Here is a 20,404-nt window from a genome sequence, read left to right as displayed (position 1 = left end):
TTATTGAGGTCATTTTTATTTATCATAGCATTAATTGTTTTATTGTTTACTGGGCTAGGCATACTTAAGAGAACAATAAATTTTTAATTTGAGTATTTACATTTATTTAGGTATTTATTTGATTATTTACTTATTACATATTTAAAACTCTTTTAAACTTAGTGGTTTTAATAAATACTGTTATGTGTCTATTTAATCTTTACTTATTGACAACATAAGCAAATATTTTATAATGTATTTTTTCATTTAAGTTTTAGTTTTAAACTGTCATCCTCACAATGGAAGTGATTTTACTTTTACATTTAGCTACTCCTTTCTCTTTAAAGTCATATGTATAACTATTTAGTTATGTATTTGACTATTTACTTATTTATAACATATTATTTAAAACTTTATTTTATGATGAGCTGTTAATGGTTTTAACAAGTACCCTATTATTATTTATTTATTTGCTTATTGACAACTTAATGTAGCATAAATTCAATTCTTGGTTTAAGTTTAAAATATAAACCATCTTAGCCAGAATTTGTGTTTTATTTCCATTTGTTTTCTTAGTTTATTATTTAATCTTTTAGGCTTTTTGTTCGTTTGTTTTGGTTTAATTGTTTCTGTCTAATGTTCCTGGGGATATAATTGTTTTAATATAATGTATTTTGTAGATATAAAGGAAAAACTAATCTGAGGAATGAGCCAAAAAACGCCCAGCAGATGGCAGCAGAGTACACTTTAAATCTCAGCTGAAGTCGTTCCCTTTTTCAGTTTGAATGCCAACTTCTTTGTTTTTATTCAGTGCCCAAAAGATTGTGAAACAAAGTATTAAAAATAAAATGATCCAACCTACATGGCTAAGGACAAAATGAAACTTATTTTTAAGAGGTCAATGGACCAAAAGCTCTCACATTAAACACAGAGAACTGTGAAGTAGCATCTGCTATTCTAGCTTACATAGATGTGATTTTTCTTTTTTCCATCTTCAGCCACTCAGTGAAGATCAATAAAAAGCAACATTCCTGCAATGATGGGCCGGTTTAAGAGAGACACACAGACAAAAAGGTGCTGTAGGAGCTGTGGGAATAAAGGCGTCTCTGTCTTTTTACACAAGTGTTCATTGTTGGCTGGGACCTCGGGGGCAGACCAGGTGTCCAGGCCTTGAGCTGAGGGAGGGGGCGGGAATGGTGGCGTCCCACTGCATGCCTGTACACTCATTTCTGCTACTGGTTAACCAGGAAGCTAACAGACCGGCTCATTGTTAGCTGTTTGAAATGTTTATGCTCTTTAAGCAGGTATTTCACCAAGGATTTTTAATACTTACTGTAAAGAATAATGACGTCAACCATAACTTTGAGGATTAAAAGCAAGCATGTTTTTGCTCTGACTGCAGTTTCAATCCATTAATGGGAATCTTTGCCACCATCATAGCCAGACGTTGAGGCCGCCACATTTTCTTGGGCTGACTTAACTCGTGTTTTCTGTCCTTGAGCGAGATAAAGATGTGTTTTGCCTACTGGTCCAGAGACAGCAGCTCATCTACCACCTCCTCCCATCAAATCCCACAACATTCTGCTGACCCAGCGCCAAAGACATGTAGAGCTGCTGTCTCTGCAGGTCGTTTTGGTCCTAAATGTTTTCCTTTCCTGTTGCATCTCTGGCCTTTGAAAAGACATGAAGAAAGCACAAAGGTTTCAGCTAAAATGGTTTGTGCTGAACATAATTCACATTTTAACTACTCCTTCCTCTTTAATGGCCTGAATACTGTTTCTAGTAGAGGGAACAGGAGTGATAAATATCAGGCTGATTTGCATTTCTGAGTTCCCCATTTTGCCTTTGAAAGCAGCAGCATCTGAGCAGGCTGTTTCCCTCCCCACACCCCTCTCTCTTCTGCTTTACCTGCCCCGACACAATGGATTTCAACTGCCTGAAGCTTTCAATATCCTCATTGTGAAATTTGGAGCAGTTCTGGAGCCGCCCTTTCTCAAAAGTCAAATGTCTCCAGTAAGAACATTTTGTAAACTCTCCAGTTGGTCCTGGAGGCTAAAGCTAGCAGTTAAGAGGTCAAGATCATATAAGGCATGTCTTAAAAGAACTTTACTTTTTCTACTTAAACTTAATGATTTTTAAAAAAGTTTGAAATGCTAAAATGTTAGCATTTAATATGATTGCTATATTTCCCAGCTACTTTTCCTGTGTAAAGAATCATTAGCTTCTGAAAGCTCATGAAAGGAAGCGTGATGATGATTTAGAAGTTCATATGGAAATGTTAGCATAAACTACTATAATGCTTTTGAGATTTGTAAGTTTTAAAATGACAAAATTCTGCTTAGCTTCTAGCTTCTGCAGAGCTAGCTGTTAGCTTCATTCTCAAAGACAAGCTAACATCGAGCTATTCTCAATGAAAATGTGAAAAACAGTCGCTGAGTGTTTCCAATACTCGGTCCATGAAGAACAAAGTGAGTAGCTGTGACATTGGGAGGTCAAGTCTTCAGATTTAATCCCGCCATTACCTCACAGTATGCCCTGTCGCCTAGCAACCACAACACCGCCAAACACAAGCTAGTAAAAATGGAGCTTGAAATCTTGCTATTTTATTACTTATTTGATCCTTTTTAATTCTATAACTTCTTCTACAGAAATTGTTTAAAGAACCCAACAACACAATGTGAAATTAAGCTTTTAATTTTTGTATTATGTTTTAATGTAGTTATATGACAAAGGATGTAGCGACTGAATTCGACATATACGTCCAGCGTTGGTAATAAAATGCCGGTTGATGTTTAAAGGCGTCCTAATACATACAACACATGAGACGCGAAAATGGGTTACCAAGAATTTAATTTTATCTATATTTTTGGGTTCTACTCACAATCATTTTTTCTTTTTTTTTGTTCTTGTTTTATGCACAAATAGAAGAAGATGTTTCTGAGAAACTGAGGTTTTACAATGCAAAAATTTACTTTTTGAGAAAAAAAGCTTTAAACTTAGGCAGGCATATTGGATTTGGTCAGACATGTTCTGGTTCTTTCTAAACCAGCTCCAACGGTTAAGTGATTGCTTACCATCAGTTTTGGATCAGAATAATGTGAGCTCATTTTCTCTGATTAAAAGGCTTTTTTATATTATTATTATTTTAACCCACCAGTCCAGGTGCTCTTAGAAACAACTCTCTGTTTTAAAACATCTGTTTGCAGAGATATCGACATACATACTATGATTTGTGTAGGCAAACTGTCTCCTTGCACTATAATCCTCCACAAATCTCAGAATAAACCAGCAGGAGGATCAAACATTTCCAGCTAAGGACTACCAAGGCTTCCAACTTCAGGCAAAACCAAACCGGCTTCGGTGATAACTGATTAAGAAAAGCCTGATAAGACTTTCCCACTGTGTAAAATCAGTAGTTTGTGCAACAAAAACACTTTAAATGAAGTTCAGACTCATTAGTAACAGTGGAAAAGCTCTTTAGCTCAGAGTTACAGATGTTTTATCAGTCACTTTGCTAAAGCGTCCAAAATGCTGCCAGATAGACAATTTCAACACTATGAAAACTTATTTAAATCTTCTGAAACCAACCATTGTTCCCAGCAAGATGGAATGTAGTAGTTTCTTTCTTGCTTCAAGATTAGAGTCTAGAACGAGTTAATTTAAAGATTTTAGATCCAAGTGAATCACAAATTACCTCAGCAATTCTCTTCCCTAAGAAGGTATTTAGTTTTATTTATCAAACAAGTTAAGAAAGAAATGATACTTAAACTGATATTTTATAGCATAGTAATCAGAAAACCACTGAAATTACTTTCTTAAACTAAATATTCAAAGTGTTTGAATATTTACTTTCTATGAGAAATGGAGCTTGTAATTATATAACAGACAAACAAAGGAAGCACAACAGGAGAGTATTTTCAGTTGTTGGAGGGAATACTTTAAATTGCTGACAGGACTGCGAACTGGATCACATGTTTGGTAAATTTGCCTAAGCCAAAAAACAAAACTAAAATAGAAAACAACAAACAAATGCTGCTGTGGTGCTTTTAAAGATGAGAGGGAAAAACTAATTTAAAAAATCACCAATGGATTAATTTAGGACTTATGATGGAAAATAAGGGCATATTTAAAACTTTTAAAGGTTTGATTATTAATCATAACTTCTTAAGAGCCTGCAGAAACCCCTACTAAAGCACACACCTTCATATTAACATAATAAATTTAATCAACGTTACCAGATGCAAAACTAACACTTTGACTTTACTTCAGTGACAAATATTGAGATAGTTTAATATTTAGTGTACTAAATCTTGCTACATCCCTACTTAACAGAAAATCTCTTTGAAAATCAATGAAAATAAGATCAAAACTGAACAGTTGAAGATGACAAAAGCTGAAATTCATCACATGCTGAGTCTGGAGAGGCTACTCATTGACTTCCACATCCAATAGAGCAGAGCTAATCATTGCAGAAGCTGTGATTTCACTCAGCTATAATAAGTTTATTGTGGTTTTAAAACCGCCATCCAAAGCCAAAGCCCACCTGACAGAGTGGATTTCAATGCTTTACCATGACTTGCTAAAAAAGAGCTGAGGCTTTTGCACAATAGGCTGAGTGGGTGCCACCAACAACAAAACTGTCACAGTGGAACAATGTGAGACCTTTTAGGTGAATTACTGCGTCCCTTCCAAGCAGCGACACAACTGGTCTGTCAGGTTGGGCCTGAAGCGGTGCTATTCAGGGATCCAGTAACAACTTGTCTCAGATGCTGGCGCACATAAACACTCGTTTCTCTAACAAACAAGCCTGCTCCACAGGATCCAGCGTCTGCTGAGGGGAGGAGATAACCGATGCAGCTCACCGCTCCAATGACAAGACACACAGGCGCTAATATGTGTGTCAGGTAAATGCAACGGCAACCTTTGTGCTGCAACCATGTTCAGGTTGAAGCCCCACCCCGGCTGCCTCCCACGCACAACGCAACCCAACTCCGCCGCAGGTTTCTCCGTCTCTGCTCCCAGCAGCAGCCTCCGTCTGCCTCCAGAGAAAGGCTGTTATAGTCAACTAAAGCTAACGAGATAACGAAAACGATAAATAAAAACGGTAATTAATGGGGAAAAACAGGAACTAACTGGAGCGAGACCATGTGTTTGTAAAACTAACTAAAACACACTGAAATTCTAGATATTATATCCTTCGCTTTTGTGTTTATGAATCTATTTACTAGCCTTTCGAACTGATGGAAACAAGCAGTTTACATCAGTTATCTGCAAAGTATGGTGCTAATTATGCTAGTCTGCAAGATGGCGACAGGAAAAGCTGGGAGAAAAACGCCAGACTCAGCTGACTGTAAAACAATAACTGAAAACATTTCCTGAAAATTGAATCATCTGCTGAGAATTCATTACCCGACCAATGTAACGTGATCACAATAAAAGACTTTGAACTTTGTGAATTCTGCACCTAAAAATTAAGAGCAGAATTTTAAACTCTTTGGTTGTGCAATTTTTGGTAGTAGTTTTGGTATGAAAGAACTAAAATTACTACTGCAACTAAATAATTGATCCCCTTTTAAATTATTTACAAATTTAAAAAAATTAAAAATGGAAATGGCCAGTCACAGACAAAATTAAAGCAAGCAGTGTTAAGGCTATTGTAAACACAAAGTAAATTTGATGAGTAAATTCCTGCCTAATTACTTACAAATTTACAAGAAAAAACCTGTTTTCTCTCTTTCTGTCAGAAACTTTTCACTCTTCTTTGGTCTCAACTAGTCTTTTCTTTTTTTTACAGAGACTTTATTTTATTTGATGTTTCTGTCGTTTTGTTTATTTATTTTCAATATTTAAAATGTCTTCCAGTTCCAGTGTTAAATGTTCATCAGAACTTAAAGCTTACTCATCTTTGAGAATATGTTCTTGTGTTATTATTAACATCCTATTACATGAAAATGGTCACAAAATAACAACGTTATCGTTCATCGCAATCAGTTCTGGGACAATTTATCATCCAGCAAAATTTGTTATAATGACAGTCCTCATTGCAATCAGAAACTTTTCTTTATTTTATAGGATTTTTGTCTGACAAGGAAAAGTGGAATAAAGTTATAATTAAAACTCTGTATATTATTATTTAGCCCTCTTTACTCTAATAATTCAAACTAGAATCAGGTGCAACAAACTGCCTTCAAAAGACACACCTGATTAGAAAATAGAGTCCACCTGTCTGTAATTTAATCTCAGTATTAATCCAGCTGTTTGTCAGAGGTCAGAGAATCAGTCAACAAGCTGCATGAGGCTGAAATGATTATGAAACAGCATCATAACTTATTTTTTCTTAATTTTTATTGCTTCTAGAAGGAATAAAGGATGGATTGAGTTTAAAAAAAAGGGAACGGTTGTGAAAAAGATTCACCTTCATTCACATATCCAGGTGTTAAAAATCTCGACCCAAATCCAAGTCAAAATCTGTGAAATGAAAGTTGATACACTATCGACTATTTTACAAAAGTGAGCAAAACCTCTGTATTTTTATTTGCTGGAACTTTAAAGTGTTGCGGCAAATTTTCCATTGGTAAAAAATTTAAATAACTAAAACTTGCAATTTTCTTTAACTGCACGACTGGCTAACTTTCTGTTGGTCTGTCACCCAGAATCTCAGTGAAATACATTGAAGTTGTGGAAAAAAGCAAAGTGTTTGGGGTGAAACAGATGAATGGTCAAGTTTTTACTCCAAACAAATCTTCCAAAAAACTTAAAGTGCCGAGTCATTCATGGAAAATACCTGATTCATCTCATCTATCCCGTTGGAAAATTCAAACACCAGTTCGCTGGGCTGTACTGCAGTCGTCATGGCAGAGGAGTTCAGAGGGCGGGGACCAGGCTAAAATGTCCCCACTGTAATGTTCACTCCTCCTCCTCCTGCTGCTCCTCCTCTTTCTTCTTCTTCTTCTGCTGCTGCTGCTGCTCCACCTCAGTAAATAGCCTCTGTGTCTTCCTGTTTTCTGATGCGGCGCGGCTCGAGCTGAATGTGAGAGAGAGTCGAGGTTTCACTGGAGAGCCTCGTCCCTCTCTGACACAGAGGCCAGACCCCGCTGCGCCTCGCGCATCTACACCTGCAGACAAAAAAATAAAAAATACGGGAGGGCAAAGGTCAGCAAACATGGCAGATCAGTCGAATATCACCAAGAAACAAGAGGCTGGTACAAGCTTAGCATTAAGAAGGCCTCACTGGGGGTCAGGAAGAACAAACTTATCTGGGTTATGTCTATTTTTTATCTGTGACGCTACAAAGTCATATCCTTCACAGGAGAAAAAAAATCAAATCTCTCTGATTCCTGTATTCCTGTGTGATAAAATGCTTAAAATATGCAGATAGAGTGAAAGATCTTCACCAAAAAGCTTCTGGAGCAAATTATTTCTATAATTTGCACTAAAACTGTCAAGAATGACTGTAAATACACTTCAAAAACACAATGTCTAAGCAAGTAATTTTGGTTTAGTTTATTGTGCAAAGACCTCAGGTCATTTGAAATATGACCAAACTAACTTTTTAGAAAGCTGTAGTAGCTAACATGGGAAAATGTCTTGCTATAAGTGAAATAATCTGCCAATCAAACTAGTAATTTTTGATCAATATTAAGGAATATTGGCTTAAAACAAGCTCCTATATCTTCCTTAAAAGTTACTTGTAAGTTAGTTTTGTCTTAATTCAAGTGTACTAAGATATTTGCACTATTAAGTACACCAAAAGTTACTTGTGTTTTTGCAGTGTAGTAAACTGAGATAAAGTGAGATGTTTGCTGCATCAAAAAACATTTTGGAGCTTTTCAACTCAATGTGCCACTGTACAGATCAAATAATTATATTTTAAAATACAAAATAATGAAACAGAAAATTCATAAAAACAAGCCAAATCACACCGGATGTACCAGATTTCTTGAGGAGTTCCAGTTTTACTTCTTCTGATGGATGACGCTCGAAATTCTGACTTTTTTCCGGACAGTGAATGCACCACACTAAGCACCATTGGATTACAACACTCTTAGAAAAATTTAAATCTACGTTTTTCTTTACAACCTGTGTGTGACATATTGACACACATATATATATATGCACACACATATAATATATTGACCTGTTTATACTGTAGGTCAATATATTGAGCGATAGAGAGCAAGACTTTCAGCAAGTAACAGGAAGGATGAACAGCTGCTCTGGTTTAGCGGTTTGAGCTTTAAACCTCTGTTAAATCTCAGAATAAATGTAAAGATCTGCCTAAAAACAACTTTTTTAGTAATGCTAGTGATGCTACCTGTGTTAATTGCTAATATAGGATGCTACAGAGATCTCAAAGGTGACTTCTGCTTCTCTGAACAGGTTAGGATGGGTTTATGGACTAAAATTACATTTTTGCACAAAACCATTCTTAGATAATGATATTTTAGTCTGGTCAGTTCTGCCTGTTTTGGGGTGTCTTGTCACTTTAAATCCTAATAAGCTGCTGCTGGCCACGCCCCCCCAGCTCAACGTTTACATTCGCACATGAAAATAACTGGAAACAGGTGAACAATTATAGAACCCTACATATTTAAAAAGCAGAAGTGGAGCCTCCCGTACAACCAACAGGAATACAGCAAGTTGTTTATGGATGCCCGTTGCTAGGTAACGGGCTGGGCTTGGCTGGGGTTGCTAGGTAACGGGGCACCAAAAGACATTAAGTTATTGCCAAAAAACGGGTAGGTGGTTTTTTTAAAGCAGTAGCTGTGTTTTTAGAAGCAGTTGAGACCCGAATGTAAGTACAAAAACATACAAAATGTGAACTTTCCATAATATGTCCCTTTTTAAAATGGAAACTCTGTAAATCTTTTACACAAACTCAGAGCAGGAAGGCTTGAAAATAGATTTTTTTTAAAAAATTATGTCCTATTTCATTTTACAACAAAAAAGCCCTCGTTTGATGATGATCCCAACTTTCTCTTCCCTCTCATATATTTCAAACTCAGCAACAACAGACTTGAGAGCTTCGATTTAATCACAGTTGACTTTCATTTCATGACCGTGTGACCCTGACGGCAAGGCGCTCTGGATCGTAAGGCTCAGGTTCTGATATTCTGATCACATGAGAGGGGCGAGGCGGTCCGGGTGAAGCCTCACATGCCGATTAAAGATCGGTGCCCCTCTGTGCCGACCCTCAGGGGAACGGCTCTGATGTCAGACTGGGAGGGAGACTGGGACCACAGCTGCCAAACATCACCCTCTGGTAAGAGCAGCGATGCCTCAACATATTTTTACTCAAGTAAAAGTAAAAATTAGCCATCAAAGAAATGATTCAGGAGTGAAAACGTATTTGGAAAAAAATCTACTTAAGTACTGAGGAAGTGATCAAAACATAAATCATTTAATATTTAAAAATTACTTCATCAGATGGACCAAAATGTAAAGATAAGTGGAAATGTTAGTATTTTAATAAAAATAATATGATTTTATATTTTTGTTACAAAATCAGGCAAAAGAAACCACATGAGTTTCTTTGAATATAAAACTTTAACACAAACTGCAGGTGTGTGTCTTTATCTGGTGAATTTCTGATTAAAACATGTTTGTTTTTCATACAGCAGGTAAAGAATCCAGAAATTTTACTCAAGTGAGAGTAGAGATGCTACATAAATAATAAAATTACTCTCAAGTAAAAGTAAAAAATACAGAGTAAAAAAAATATTCCTAAAAGTATTTTTTTTTCCAAAGAGTTACTCAAGTAAATGTAACTACTTACCACCCAACTCTGTTTTTTGTGTTGTTTTTTTTGCAGTATGTGTATAAAACTTAAATTATATTTTGTATATATATTATTTCTCTTTTTCTTTCTTTTTTCTTTATTTGTGTTTTTTAAATCTTCTTTTTTAAATTTCGAAGGAAATAGGGTTTGGTGAAACATCATCATGAAGTGGGGATAGTTGTAGGCGATATGGACGTTATCACAATATTTTGTGATAACAAAAGTGACAGTAGATACTGTATGCAGAAATTGTACTCAAGTAAGAGTAGAGATACTTCATAATAAAATGACTCAAGTAAAAGTAAAAAGTACAGTTAGACCTGAAACGATGAGATAAAATTGTACTGGACGGTAAATTGTTCAAGAAATTATTGCAATAAACAATAATATTTTAAAGTAATATACTGATGATAAGTCAAAGACTAATACCTAAAACAATTTAAAAAATGAAAATAAAAACTACATGTAATGGAAATTATAAATAAATAGACAAAATTACCCTTCAAAAAATATTTGTCATCGGAATCAAAATTATTGCACTTATTTTAATTTCTCATGCATTTAACTGATTGCTTATTGTAACAGGCTTAAGCAGAGCCGGCCCAAGGCATATACGAGTCTAGTGGCTGCTTAGCTCCCCCACACCACTAAGTGGCGCCCAAGAGCACCAACATAGAATAACCACTATCTTTAACAACATTGAGTAATAAAAACTAAATGCCATTATTACACATGACAAAATTAGTTCTATGGGGGCGTGCCGTGGTGGCGTAGTCGTTAGCGCGACCCGTATTTGGAGGCCTTGAGTCCTAGACGCAGCCGTCGCGGGTTCGACTCCCGGACCCGACGATATTTGCCGCATGTCTTCCCCCTCTCATTCCCCGTTTCCTGTCAGCCCACTATCACATAAGGGACACTAGAGCCCACAAAAGACCCCCTGGAGGGGTAAAAAAAAAAAAAAGAGTTCTATGGTTTTTTATATAGTTGGTAGACAAATAAAAACTCTTCCTGCTGTTGGATACTGCGTATGTTGGGGAAATATAAGATATTAAACTTCTTAACTTGTTTACTGTAAATTCAGTGGGTTTTTTTTTTAACTGATGTTGCTTTCAAATAGTTAAAATAATATGGCAAACTTTCAAAAATCAAATTGTTATTTTTTGGTTTGCTACTCCTGCAAGGTTTAAATCAATAGCAATGATTAAAGCGTATTATGGAGGCTAACTACAAGTGACGCTAAAGATAGCTGGTGAGTTACATACATGTCAGCAACAAGGGGCCTTAAATAAAAATATGCCCAGGGCCTCAAAAAGGCTTGGACAGGCCCTGGCCCAAGAATTGGGTTTAAAATCCTACTAAAAGTTCATTCTGTCCCAAAAAAAGGTTTCTTAAGTAGTTAGTACCCAGCTCTAACTGTGTGTAGCTGTGATGAGGTGTGTCCCAGCAACCCGACAGCCACAGCCAGGTTTGGGAGCAGACGACAGCAGGCGTTGGAGAACAAACGGCTAAGCAGCCCCCACCCCGTCGTTGCCCTGCAGCCAAAGCGGAGGCGGAGACGTCAGAGAGCCGTGTTTGGTCGCCCCCCGTTCCCTCCCAGCCAGTCAGTATCCCTGCTTCTCCCACTGCTGCAGGGTGGAGCTTATTTGCTTTGAAATGCCTGTGTAAAAGTCAACACTGCATACCAAACGCATTATCACAGGAGCACTTTTGATGCAGAAGAAAACACATTTTTGTATGTTTTTAGTTTCACTGAACACTGAGAGCGAACAGAGATGTGTGGTTACTGTGTGCAGAAAGGAGAACAGAGACATGGAAACTGAATCTGAGGGTTCGTGTTTCACTCTGCCAGGCGGAGCGTGCCCACAGCCGCCAGAGCTGCAGGTTTCTGCAGCTGCACATGTGGAGCTCAGAGTCCCAGGCTGCCAACACAAGATGAAACACTGCAGCTGTAAATAATGTCAAAAACAAAAGGAAAAATAAAATAAAATAAAGTGGGTGGACATGTGTCCACCTTGCTAAATTAGACATATTTGCACCAGATGCCTTGCATAGCGACACATTAACTCCTTATCAGATGACAAGAACACAGCAGGACTTTTATCAAATCACAAAATCAGTTTTTCCTCCCCTTTGATTATCTTCATGCATCTACAGCTGAATTTATCAGAGAGGGCTTCATTGATCTGCACGGCCCAGTTGGCAGAGAGCGGACACAAGAGAGGCGGCCATTCGCCAGCCTGCACATCATCCCCGAGCGCATGACAACAGCTGCCTTGTCCCGGCACAGGGGCCGGGTTGTAACTGGACCGGCTACGTCATGAGGAGGAGCGGAGCGGCAGAACAGAGGAGGGAGGGATCCTACAGAGATGTTAGTCAATGCATAATAGTCTGCAGAGCAAATAGACTGGCTCTGGGTGGGGCCCTGTTTTGACAGACTTGAGTATTGAGTATGTTAGTGTGGTTAACAAGGAGGGGTGTCGCGGTGGAGCCTGCAGAGTCCTGTGACGAAACACGACCAGACAAAAGCTTGTGTATATTTTCTTCTATTAATTTATCAGTTTTTCCTCCCCTTTGATTATCTTCATGCATCTACAGCTGAATTTATCAGAGAGGGCTTCATTGATCTGCACGGCCCAGTTGGCAGAGAGCGGACACAAGAGAGGCGGCCATTCGCCAGCCTGCACATTAATTCTATTAATTTATCTGCCTCCTCCATGGGCTGCCACCTTATCGTGGTGGAGGGGTTTGAGTGTCCCAATGATCCTAGGAGCTATGCTGTCTGGGGCTTCATGCCCCTGGTAGGGTCACCCAAGGCAGACAGGTCCTAGGTGAGGGACCAGACAAAGAGCAGCCCAAAGACCCCAATGATGAAGGAAAACTTTGGACTTGGTGTTCCCTCGCCCGGACGCGGGTCACCGGGGCCCCACTCTGGAGCCAGGCCTGGAGGGGGGGCACGATGGCGAGCGTCTGGTGGCCGGGCTTTTACCCATGGAGCCCGGCCGGGCTCAGCCCGAAGAGGAAACATGGGCCCCCCCTCCCATGGGCCCACCACCCGTGGGAGGGGCCAAAGGGGTCGGGTGCAGTGTGGGATGGGTGGCAGCAGAGGGAGGGGACCCTGGCGGTCCGATCCTCGGTTGCAGAAACTGGCTCTTGGGACGTGGAATGTCACCTCTCTGGTGGGGAAGGAGCCGGAGCTAGTGCGTGAGGTCGAGAGGTTCCGGCTAGAAATAGTCGGTCTCACCTCGACGCACGGCTCTGGTTCTGGAACCAGTCTCCTTGAGAGGGGCTGGACATACTTCCACTCTGGAGTTGCCCAAGGTGAGAGGCGTCGGGCAGGAGTGGGCATACTTGTTGCTCCCCATCTCGGCGCCTGTACGTTGGGGTTTACCCCGGTGAACGAGAGGGTAGCATCCCTCCGCCTACGGGTGGGGGGACGGGTTCTGACTGTCGTTTGTGCTTACGGGCCGAACGACAGTTCAGATTACCCACCCTTTTTGGAGTCCTTAGAGGGGGTACTGGAGAGTGCTCCTCCTGGGGACTCCCTTGTTCTGCTGGGGGACTTCAACGCTCACGTGGGCAATGACAGTGAGACCTGGAGGGGCGTGGTTGGGAGGAACGGCCCGCCCGACCTGAACTCGAGCGGTGTTCTGTTGCTGGACTTCTGTGCTCGCCATGGATTGTCCATAACGAACACCATGTTCAAGCATAAGGGTGTCCATATGTGCACTTGGCACCAGGACACCCTAGGCCGCAGTTCGATGATCGACTTTGTCATCGTTTCATCGGATCTGCGGCCGTATGTCTTGGACACTCGGGTGAAGAGAGGTGCGGAGCTGTCCACTGACCACTACCTGGTGGTGAGTTGGCTCCGGTGGTGGGGGCGAAAGCCGGTCAGACCTGGCAGGCCCAAACGTGTTGTGAGGGTCTGCTGGGAACGTCTGGCGGAATCCCCTGTGAGACGGAGCTTTAACTCCCATCTCCGGCAAAACTTCGAACACGTCCCGGGGGAGGTGGGGGACATGGAGTCTGAGTGGACCGTGTTCCGTGCCTCCATTGTCGAGGCGGCCGATCGGAGCTGTGGCCGCAAGGTTGTCGGTGCCTGTCGCGGCGGCAACCCTCGAACCCGCTGGTGGACACCTTCGGTGAGGGATGCCGTCAGGCTGAAGAAGGAGTCCTATCGGGCCTTTTTGGCCTGTGGGACTCCGGAAGCAGCTGATGGGTACCGGCGGGCGAAGCGGCATGCGGCTCGGGCGGTTGCTGAGGCAAAAACCCGGGCGTGGGAGGAGTTTGGAGAGGCCATGGAGAAAGACTTCCGTACGGCTTCGAGGCGATTCTGGTCCACCATCCGGCGTCTCAGGGGGGGGAAGCGGTGCAGCACCAACACTGTTTATAGTGGGGATGGTGTGCTGCTGACCTCTACTCGGGACGTTGTGGGCCGGTGGGCAGAGTACTTCGAAGACCTCCTCAATCCCACCAACATGCCTTCCACTGAGGAAGCGGAGCCTGGGGACTCTGGGTTGGGCTCTCCAATCTCTGGGGACGAGGTCGCCGAGGTGGTTAAAAAGCTCCTCGGTGGCAGGGCCCCGGGGGTGGATGAGATCCGCCCGGAGTTTCTTAAGGCTCTGGATGTTGTAGGGTTGTGTTGGTTGACGCGACTCTGCAATGTCGCATGGACATCGGGGGCAGTTCCCCTGGATTGGCAGACTGGGGTGGTGGTCCCCCTGTTCAAAAAGGGGGACCGGAGGGTGTGCTCCAATTATAGAGGGGTCACACTCTTAAGCCTCCCTGGCAAGGTCTATTCAGGGGTCCTGGAGAGGAGGGTCCGTCGGATAGTCGAACCTCGGATTCAGGAAGAGCAGTGTGGTTTTCGTCCTGGTCGTGGAACGCTGGACCAGCTCTACACCCTCGGCAGGGTCCTGGAGGGTGCATGGGAGTTCGCCCAACCAGTCTACATGTGTTTTGTGGACCTGGAGAAGGCGTTCGACCGTGTCCCTCGGGGAGCCCTGTGGGGGGTTCTCCGGGAGTATGGGGTACCGGGCCCTTTGATACGGGCTGTCAGGTCCCTGTATGACCGGTGTCAGAGTCTGGTCCGCATTGCCGGCAGTAAGTCGGGCTCGTTTCCGGTGAGAGTTGGACTCCGCCAGGGCTGCCCTTTGTCACCGATTCTGTTCATCACTTTCATGGACAGAATTTCTAGGCGCAGCCAAGGTGTTGAGGGGATCCGATTTGGTGGCCTTAGGATCTCATCTCTGCTTTTTGCAGACGATGTGGTCCTTTTGGCTTCATCAGATCGTGATCTGCAGCTCTCGCTGGAGCGGTTCGCAGCCGAGTGTGACGCGGCCGGGATGAGGATCAGTGCCTCCAAATCCGAGGCCATGGTCTTGAGCCGGAAAAGGGTAGAGTGCCTTCTCCGGGTCAGGGGGGGTGTCCTGCCCCAAGTGGAGGAGTTTAAGTATCTCGGGATCTTGTTCACGAATGGGGGAAGAAGGGAGCGGGAGATCGACAGGCGGATTGGCGCAGCGTCTGCTGTCAAGCGGGCGCTGTACCGGTCCGTCGTGGTGAAGAGAGAGCTGAGCCAAAAAGCGAAGCTCTCGATTTACCGGTCGATCTACGTTCCCACCCTCATCTATGGTCATGAGCTTTGGGTCATGACCGAAAGAACGAGATCGCGGATACAAGCGGCCGAAATGGGTTTTCTCCGTAGGGTGGCTGGGCTCTCCCTTAGAGATAGGGTGAGAAGCTCAGTCATCCGGGAGGGACTCAGAGTAGAGCCGCTGCTCCTTCACATCGAGAGGAGCCAGTTGAGGTGGCTCGGGCATCTGGTCAGTGTTAGATCCCTGTGAGGTGTCCGGGCATCCCACCGGAGGAGGACCCGGGGAAGACTGACACGCTGGAGGGACTATGTCTCTCGGTGGCCTGGGAACTCGGAGGGGTTGAAAAGTGGCTGGGGAAGGGAAGAGGGTCCTCTGACTAAACCCGACCGACAAAAGCGAAGAAATATTGGATATAATTTATCTGCTTAGCTTGAGCTCAGCTTTGGTTCAAGAAACAGAAATAAATAAAATTCTGCTTCTTTTTGTGCTAAATGAAGAAGCGTGAGCTGTGATGCTCCCTGTGAAGTCGGTGATTGTTTTGCCAAAAGCAGCTGCAGGCTGCAGCTGTGGGACTGAAACAAGACAGCTTCATTCAGAGGTTAAAAAAAATGCAAATCTGAGCTGCTGATGACTTGAAAAAAAGTGAATCTTCAAAACTTTGTCCAAAAAAATGTAAATAATTTTCAGGCTCTTATTGGCCAACACAGATATTCGGCTTTCTGGACTTCAATGTTGAGCCAAAGCCATTTTTTTCTCTCTTAGCATCAAACAGAAACAACAAAAAAAAATTATTGCACGTTCCTAAATAGCAGAGATGTCTATATCTGTATCGGTTCTGATATATTCATCAGGTATTGGTGACAATGTGTCTGATCTATTCAGTCTAATTCTATGCTTTGTGCTCTTGTTTTATTATTTATTTTATGTTATATTTAAAATTTCTAATTGACCTTTCTGAGCCATTTGTTGTTTATCTTTATATGCTTATTTCACATTGGCTGAAATACTCCTAAATGTACTGACTGAACAAATTAAAATAGTTTTTACACATTTGACCAAACATGTGAAGCTATTTAAATGTATTTAAATGTGCTGTACTAGTGCAGAGTTGGCAAATAAATGTATAATTCAGTATAATTGTGTTTAAAGAAAAAGGAACATTTTAAGTCAGTTCAGAAATGTTTTTCTGTATCGGATCGGTATCGGCCGATGCTAAACATCCGATATCGGTATCGGAAGTGAAAAAAGTAAAAGCTATTCAGCCTTCAGTTCAAATTGAAAGGCACACAGGATTATCACTCATCTTTATCTGCTTCTGAGTGAACTCAAAAAAGTGTATCAAGATGCATTTTGTTGGTTTGTACATGTAGAAGCCAAAAAAGACGGACATCTGAGCCTTAATGCACTTAATAAATAGAAAATAAAACTGAGTTTTCAGTATTTGAGCAAATCACAGCCCTGGAAACAAGGAAAAGAGGCGACTCACTGACATTTTCCCTGATAAATGAGATTGCTATTAAACAAAAAATAATAATAATAATAATAATAATACAATTTAAATATATGATTTTGTCAGACTTACAAACCAAACTAACAGTTATGATCACATTATTGGGTAACAAGGTCAACAATAGTGTGAAACTGGTTCATCTTGGCTACAATAATCAGCATCATGGTTTTAAAAAGTTACACTACAGTAACGTAGCGCTGCCCCCTCCTCCACCTGTTGCTGTGTGCTGCAGGTGTCCATAGCAACACACAAATCTAACCACTTTTACTGAGGATCGCTCAGCATTTCTGGAGGTTTGGGACCTCAACAACCTGCTGAAATCTGCAAATACTTGAGATCACCTCTAAAAATACTGATAACTGTCTATTTTAATAGTTAAAACGTCAAATAAACCTCAATATGAATTAATGTGCCATCTTAGCACTACCACAAAAGCAAATATCCAGTCTATTTTCATGTAGACAACACTGAAAATCCTTGAAGCCAATTAGTTTACCAGACTATCGTTCTGAAACTTGAGTCAGTTTGGCACCAAAACTGGCACTAGCCCTCCAGTTCACACCTTCCTTAATGCAGCTTTGCTACGCGAGCTTTACTTTATCTAGAGTGGAGCAACGAATCAGAAACATAATCTAGGCCAGAACTACATTTACTGAATGTTTGCTCTATATTTTACCTAACGTTTGTGTATCAGAAACAAAGTAACTGTAAATAAAGGTCATAAATAACAGTTTTAACTGTAATAATTAAAATGTTATATTATTAGGAATTACTGTCTGTTTTTTTTTTGGTAATTTTTAAGCAAATACCTTGAAATCATAGCACTGAGAATCTCACATGGCAATATTCTTAATATAAATGGTTGAAAACTTTTCCACAAGATGTAGCAGCTTGTTTTAAAAAATAATTCCTTAATGTTAAATTTAAACACATGCCGGTTTTACTGGCAGATTATTTTACTTATAACACTGACAATATATCTTGTTATAAGTGAAATAATCTGCCAGCAGAACTAGTAATTTTTATCATTATTCAAGAATTATTTACTTAAACGAGCTCTTATATCTTGCAGAAAAAAGGTTTTTAATAGTTCAAATACCAAATATACAACAAATATAACAAATTATACCTTATTTCAAGAGTACTGAGATATTTGCAGCAGAAACTTGACAAAAATTGGTAAGATTTGTTGTTTGTGCAGTTTATGATAGGCACACATATTACATTTGCTGTTTTAATACAGTATATTCACATAATGCTAATATTTTAGCAGCTTATATGTTATTTTCCTGCAGTTTTCTGTCCATCTAGTGCCGTCCAGTATTTGTCCAGCCATCCTGGGGTGGAGCAGACTGAGGAAAAGGAGGAAGCCAACGCTGAGCTGCTTCACCGCTGCAACATGGTGACTGCCAATCGCAATAACAGCCAATTAGACGAAGGATTCATGAACAAATGGTGAATTCCCAGAAGGCCCAACTTCCCCACTTTGGTCTCCTCAGCTAAGCTCATTGTTGACCATGAAAGGAGGTAATTTAAGCCAATTGAATGTCTATGGAATGACTCAACCTGCATGTGAGGAGAGCAAACACTGAGAGGTGCAAGAAAAAAGGGACTAGTCGATGTTTATTTGTAAGCCATCCTCAGCTCAGGTTACAAAAAAAATAAAATAAATAAAGTTTACTCAGGTGGAGTACTGATGTCAGCTTCAATATTCCTGGCAGAAACGTACAGAAAACTGAAAAACAGCTGAAACACTGAGTTTCTTTAAATCTAGACTAAAAATTCACCAGTTTAGAGTTGCTTTTGAATCATAATAAGAGAAACATTTATCAACATATGTTATGTGTTTCAATAGCACTTGATAAAAAGTAACATTTATTACTGGTTTTTCAACTGGTGACTGTATGATGTTTTTATGACTTTATTTTTGTCTGCCTTGTTGCTGAAATGTAAAAATAAATTTGATTGATTGATTGATTGATTGATTGATTAATTGATTCTGTAGGTACACTGCAAAAACACCAAATCTTACCAAGTATTTTAGGTCTAGTTTCTATCACAAATATCTTAGTACATTTGAAATAAGGTAAAGCTTGTAGACTAACTTACTGTTTTAAGTCAATAATTCCTTAATATTATTAGTGAAAGAGTTCTAGTTCCGCTGGCGCTGTTGCCTAGCAACGCCAGCCTAGCCCAGCCCGTCGCCTAGCAACCCAGTTCAACTGCCAAATTTTTCCCTCAAAACATGGGGGGAAATTGTCTTGTTATAAGTGACAGTCAACCAATGGAACCAGAACTTTTTCATCAATATTAAGTAATTATGGACGTAAAACAAATTCCTATATCTTGCTGAAAAGTTACTTGTAAGTTAATACATTTGAAATAAGACAAAGCTAAGATATTTGCACTAGAAACTAGACCAAAATACTTGGTAAGATTTGGTGTTTTAGCAGTTATATATTGCTGTAGTATATAAAAAGGAGATTTTGAAGAATTGAATCTGTATTATGAGTACTTTTATTGTCAAAATTAAATAAGAATAATAATCTCGTTGATTCAGCTTTCAATAATTAATATTAAGAATATACTGGTGTGAGATTGTAAGGTTTTACAATATTTGCTCAAAAATTAGGTCTTGAAATGTGCTATGTTATTTTACACTAGAAACTAGACCAAAATTCCCAGGTAAGATTTTGTGTTTTTGCAGTGTAGACATTAAACTCATCATCAAACAGAAGCTTTTATCCATGTATATGTGAGCTATATTTAGCACAGAAGCGCTGTAAAAACGTTCTGCAAAATGCTAAAGCTTAGCGAGCGATGCGTCCACAGGCCTGACCTCACTGTGTTTGTCAGCATGCTGTTGTTGCAGGATCCTCTGGGTTCCCGTAAAGGAAATGACTCAGTGAGACGAGTCTCGAGCTCATTCCTGGAGCCCTGCGATAGCCCACATGCGTATCAGGGGATCCTGAGCCTCATTTCTGGACAGAAGTTTCCTTTTGTTTTAAAAAGGTAAATAAACTTGCCCATAAACGTGTAACAATAGAGCTTTCTGTGCCAAGAAAGAAAAAAAAAGTCGCCCAAACACCAGGATTTTGGAAAACCATCATTCAAAAAAGAAGAAAAAAACATTTAACAGCTAGATTTTTGCTCCACATTTTGTGCCAGAACTAAATAAACATAGTTGCCAACTCAATTAGGGAGTTGCATAAATGCCAGTCAAAAAAAAAGACCTATGTGGTTTCCCTGTTTGCTGCAGCTCTGTCAACAGCTCACAAAAACTGTTTTGTACACAGTATTTTTTTTGTATGTTCTACATTTTTCTTCCCGCCTGGTATTGCACAGTACGTTATGTCTCAGCACGTTTAAACTCAAAGCCTTTCAGCTGAATAAGAGGAACGCTTTCGCTGCAACCATGAGTGCAGCAATTAAAATTTCAGAAATGAGAAGAGACAGAGACACCAGCTTACAGCTAGCATTAGAAACTGCAGCTGAGTAATTCTTCAAGCAACACCGGCTTCAGTTGTACTGAAACTTCGGACT

At 40.6% G+C, this 20,404-nt stretch overlaps 1 protein-coding gene across 2 annotated transcripts in view; it reads right to left on the bottom strand.

The window, feature by feature from the left end:
* The window catches only part of LOC116714270 (ETS-related transcription factor Elf-4-like), a 70,885-nt gene that overhangs the window by 12,035 nt on the left and 38,446 nt on the right, over positions 1–20,404 (bottom strand). For both annotated transcript variants that reach the window (XM_032554731.1, XM_032554730.1), the window contains exon 2: positions 6,764–7,094. In XM_032554731.1, the coding sequence (XP_032410622.1) occupies positions 6,764–6,832 (69 nt within the window). In that variant the 5' untranslated portion in view covers positions 6,833–7,094. The remainder of the gene's footprint in view (positions 1–6,763; positions 7,095–20,404) is intronic.

The sequence above is a fragment of the Xiphophorus hellerii genome, chromosome 23, assembly GCF_003331165.1.
Source record: "Xiphophorus hellerii strain 12219 chromosome 23, Xiphophorus_hellerii-4.1, whole genome shotgun sequence".
Classification (NCBI taxonomy): domain Eukaryota; kingdom Metazoa; phylum Chordata; class Actinopteri; order Cyprinodontiformes; family Poeciliidae; genus Xiphophorus; species Xiphophorus hellerii.
Note: the sequence above shows the minus strand (reverse complement) of the source record. Positions and strands in the feature narration are given on the sequence as shown.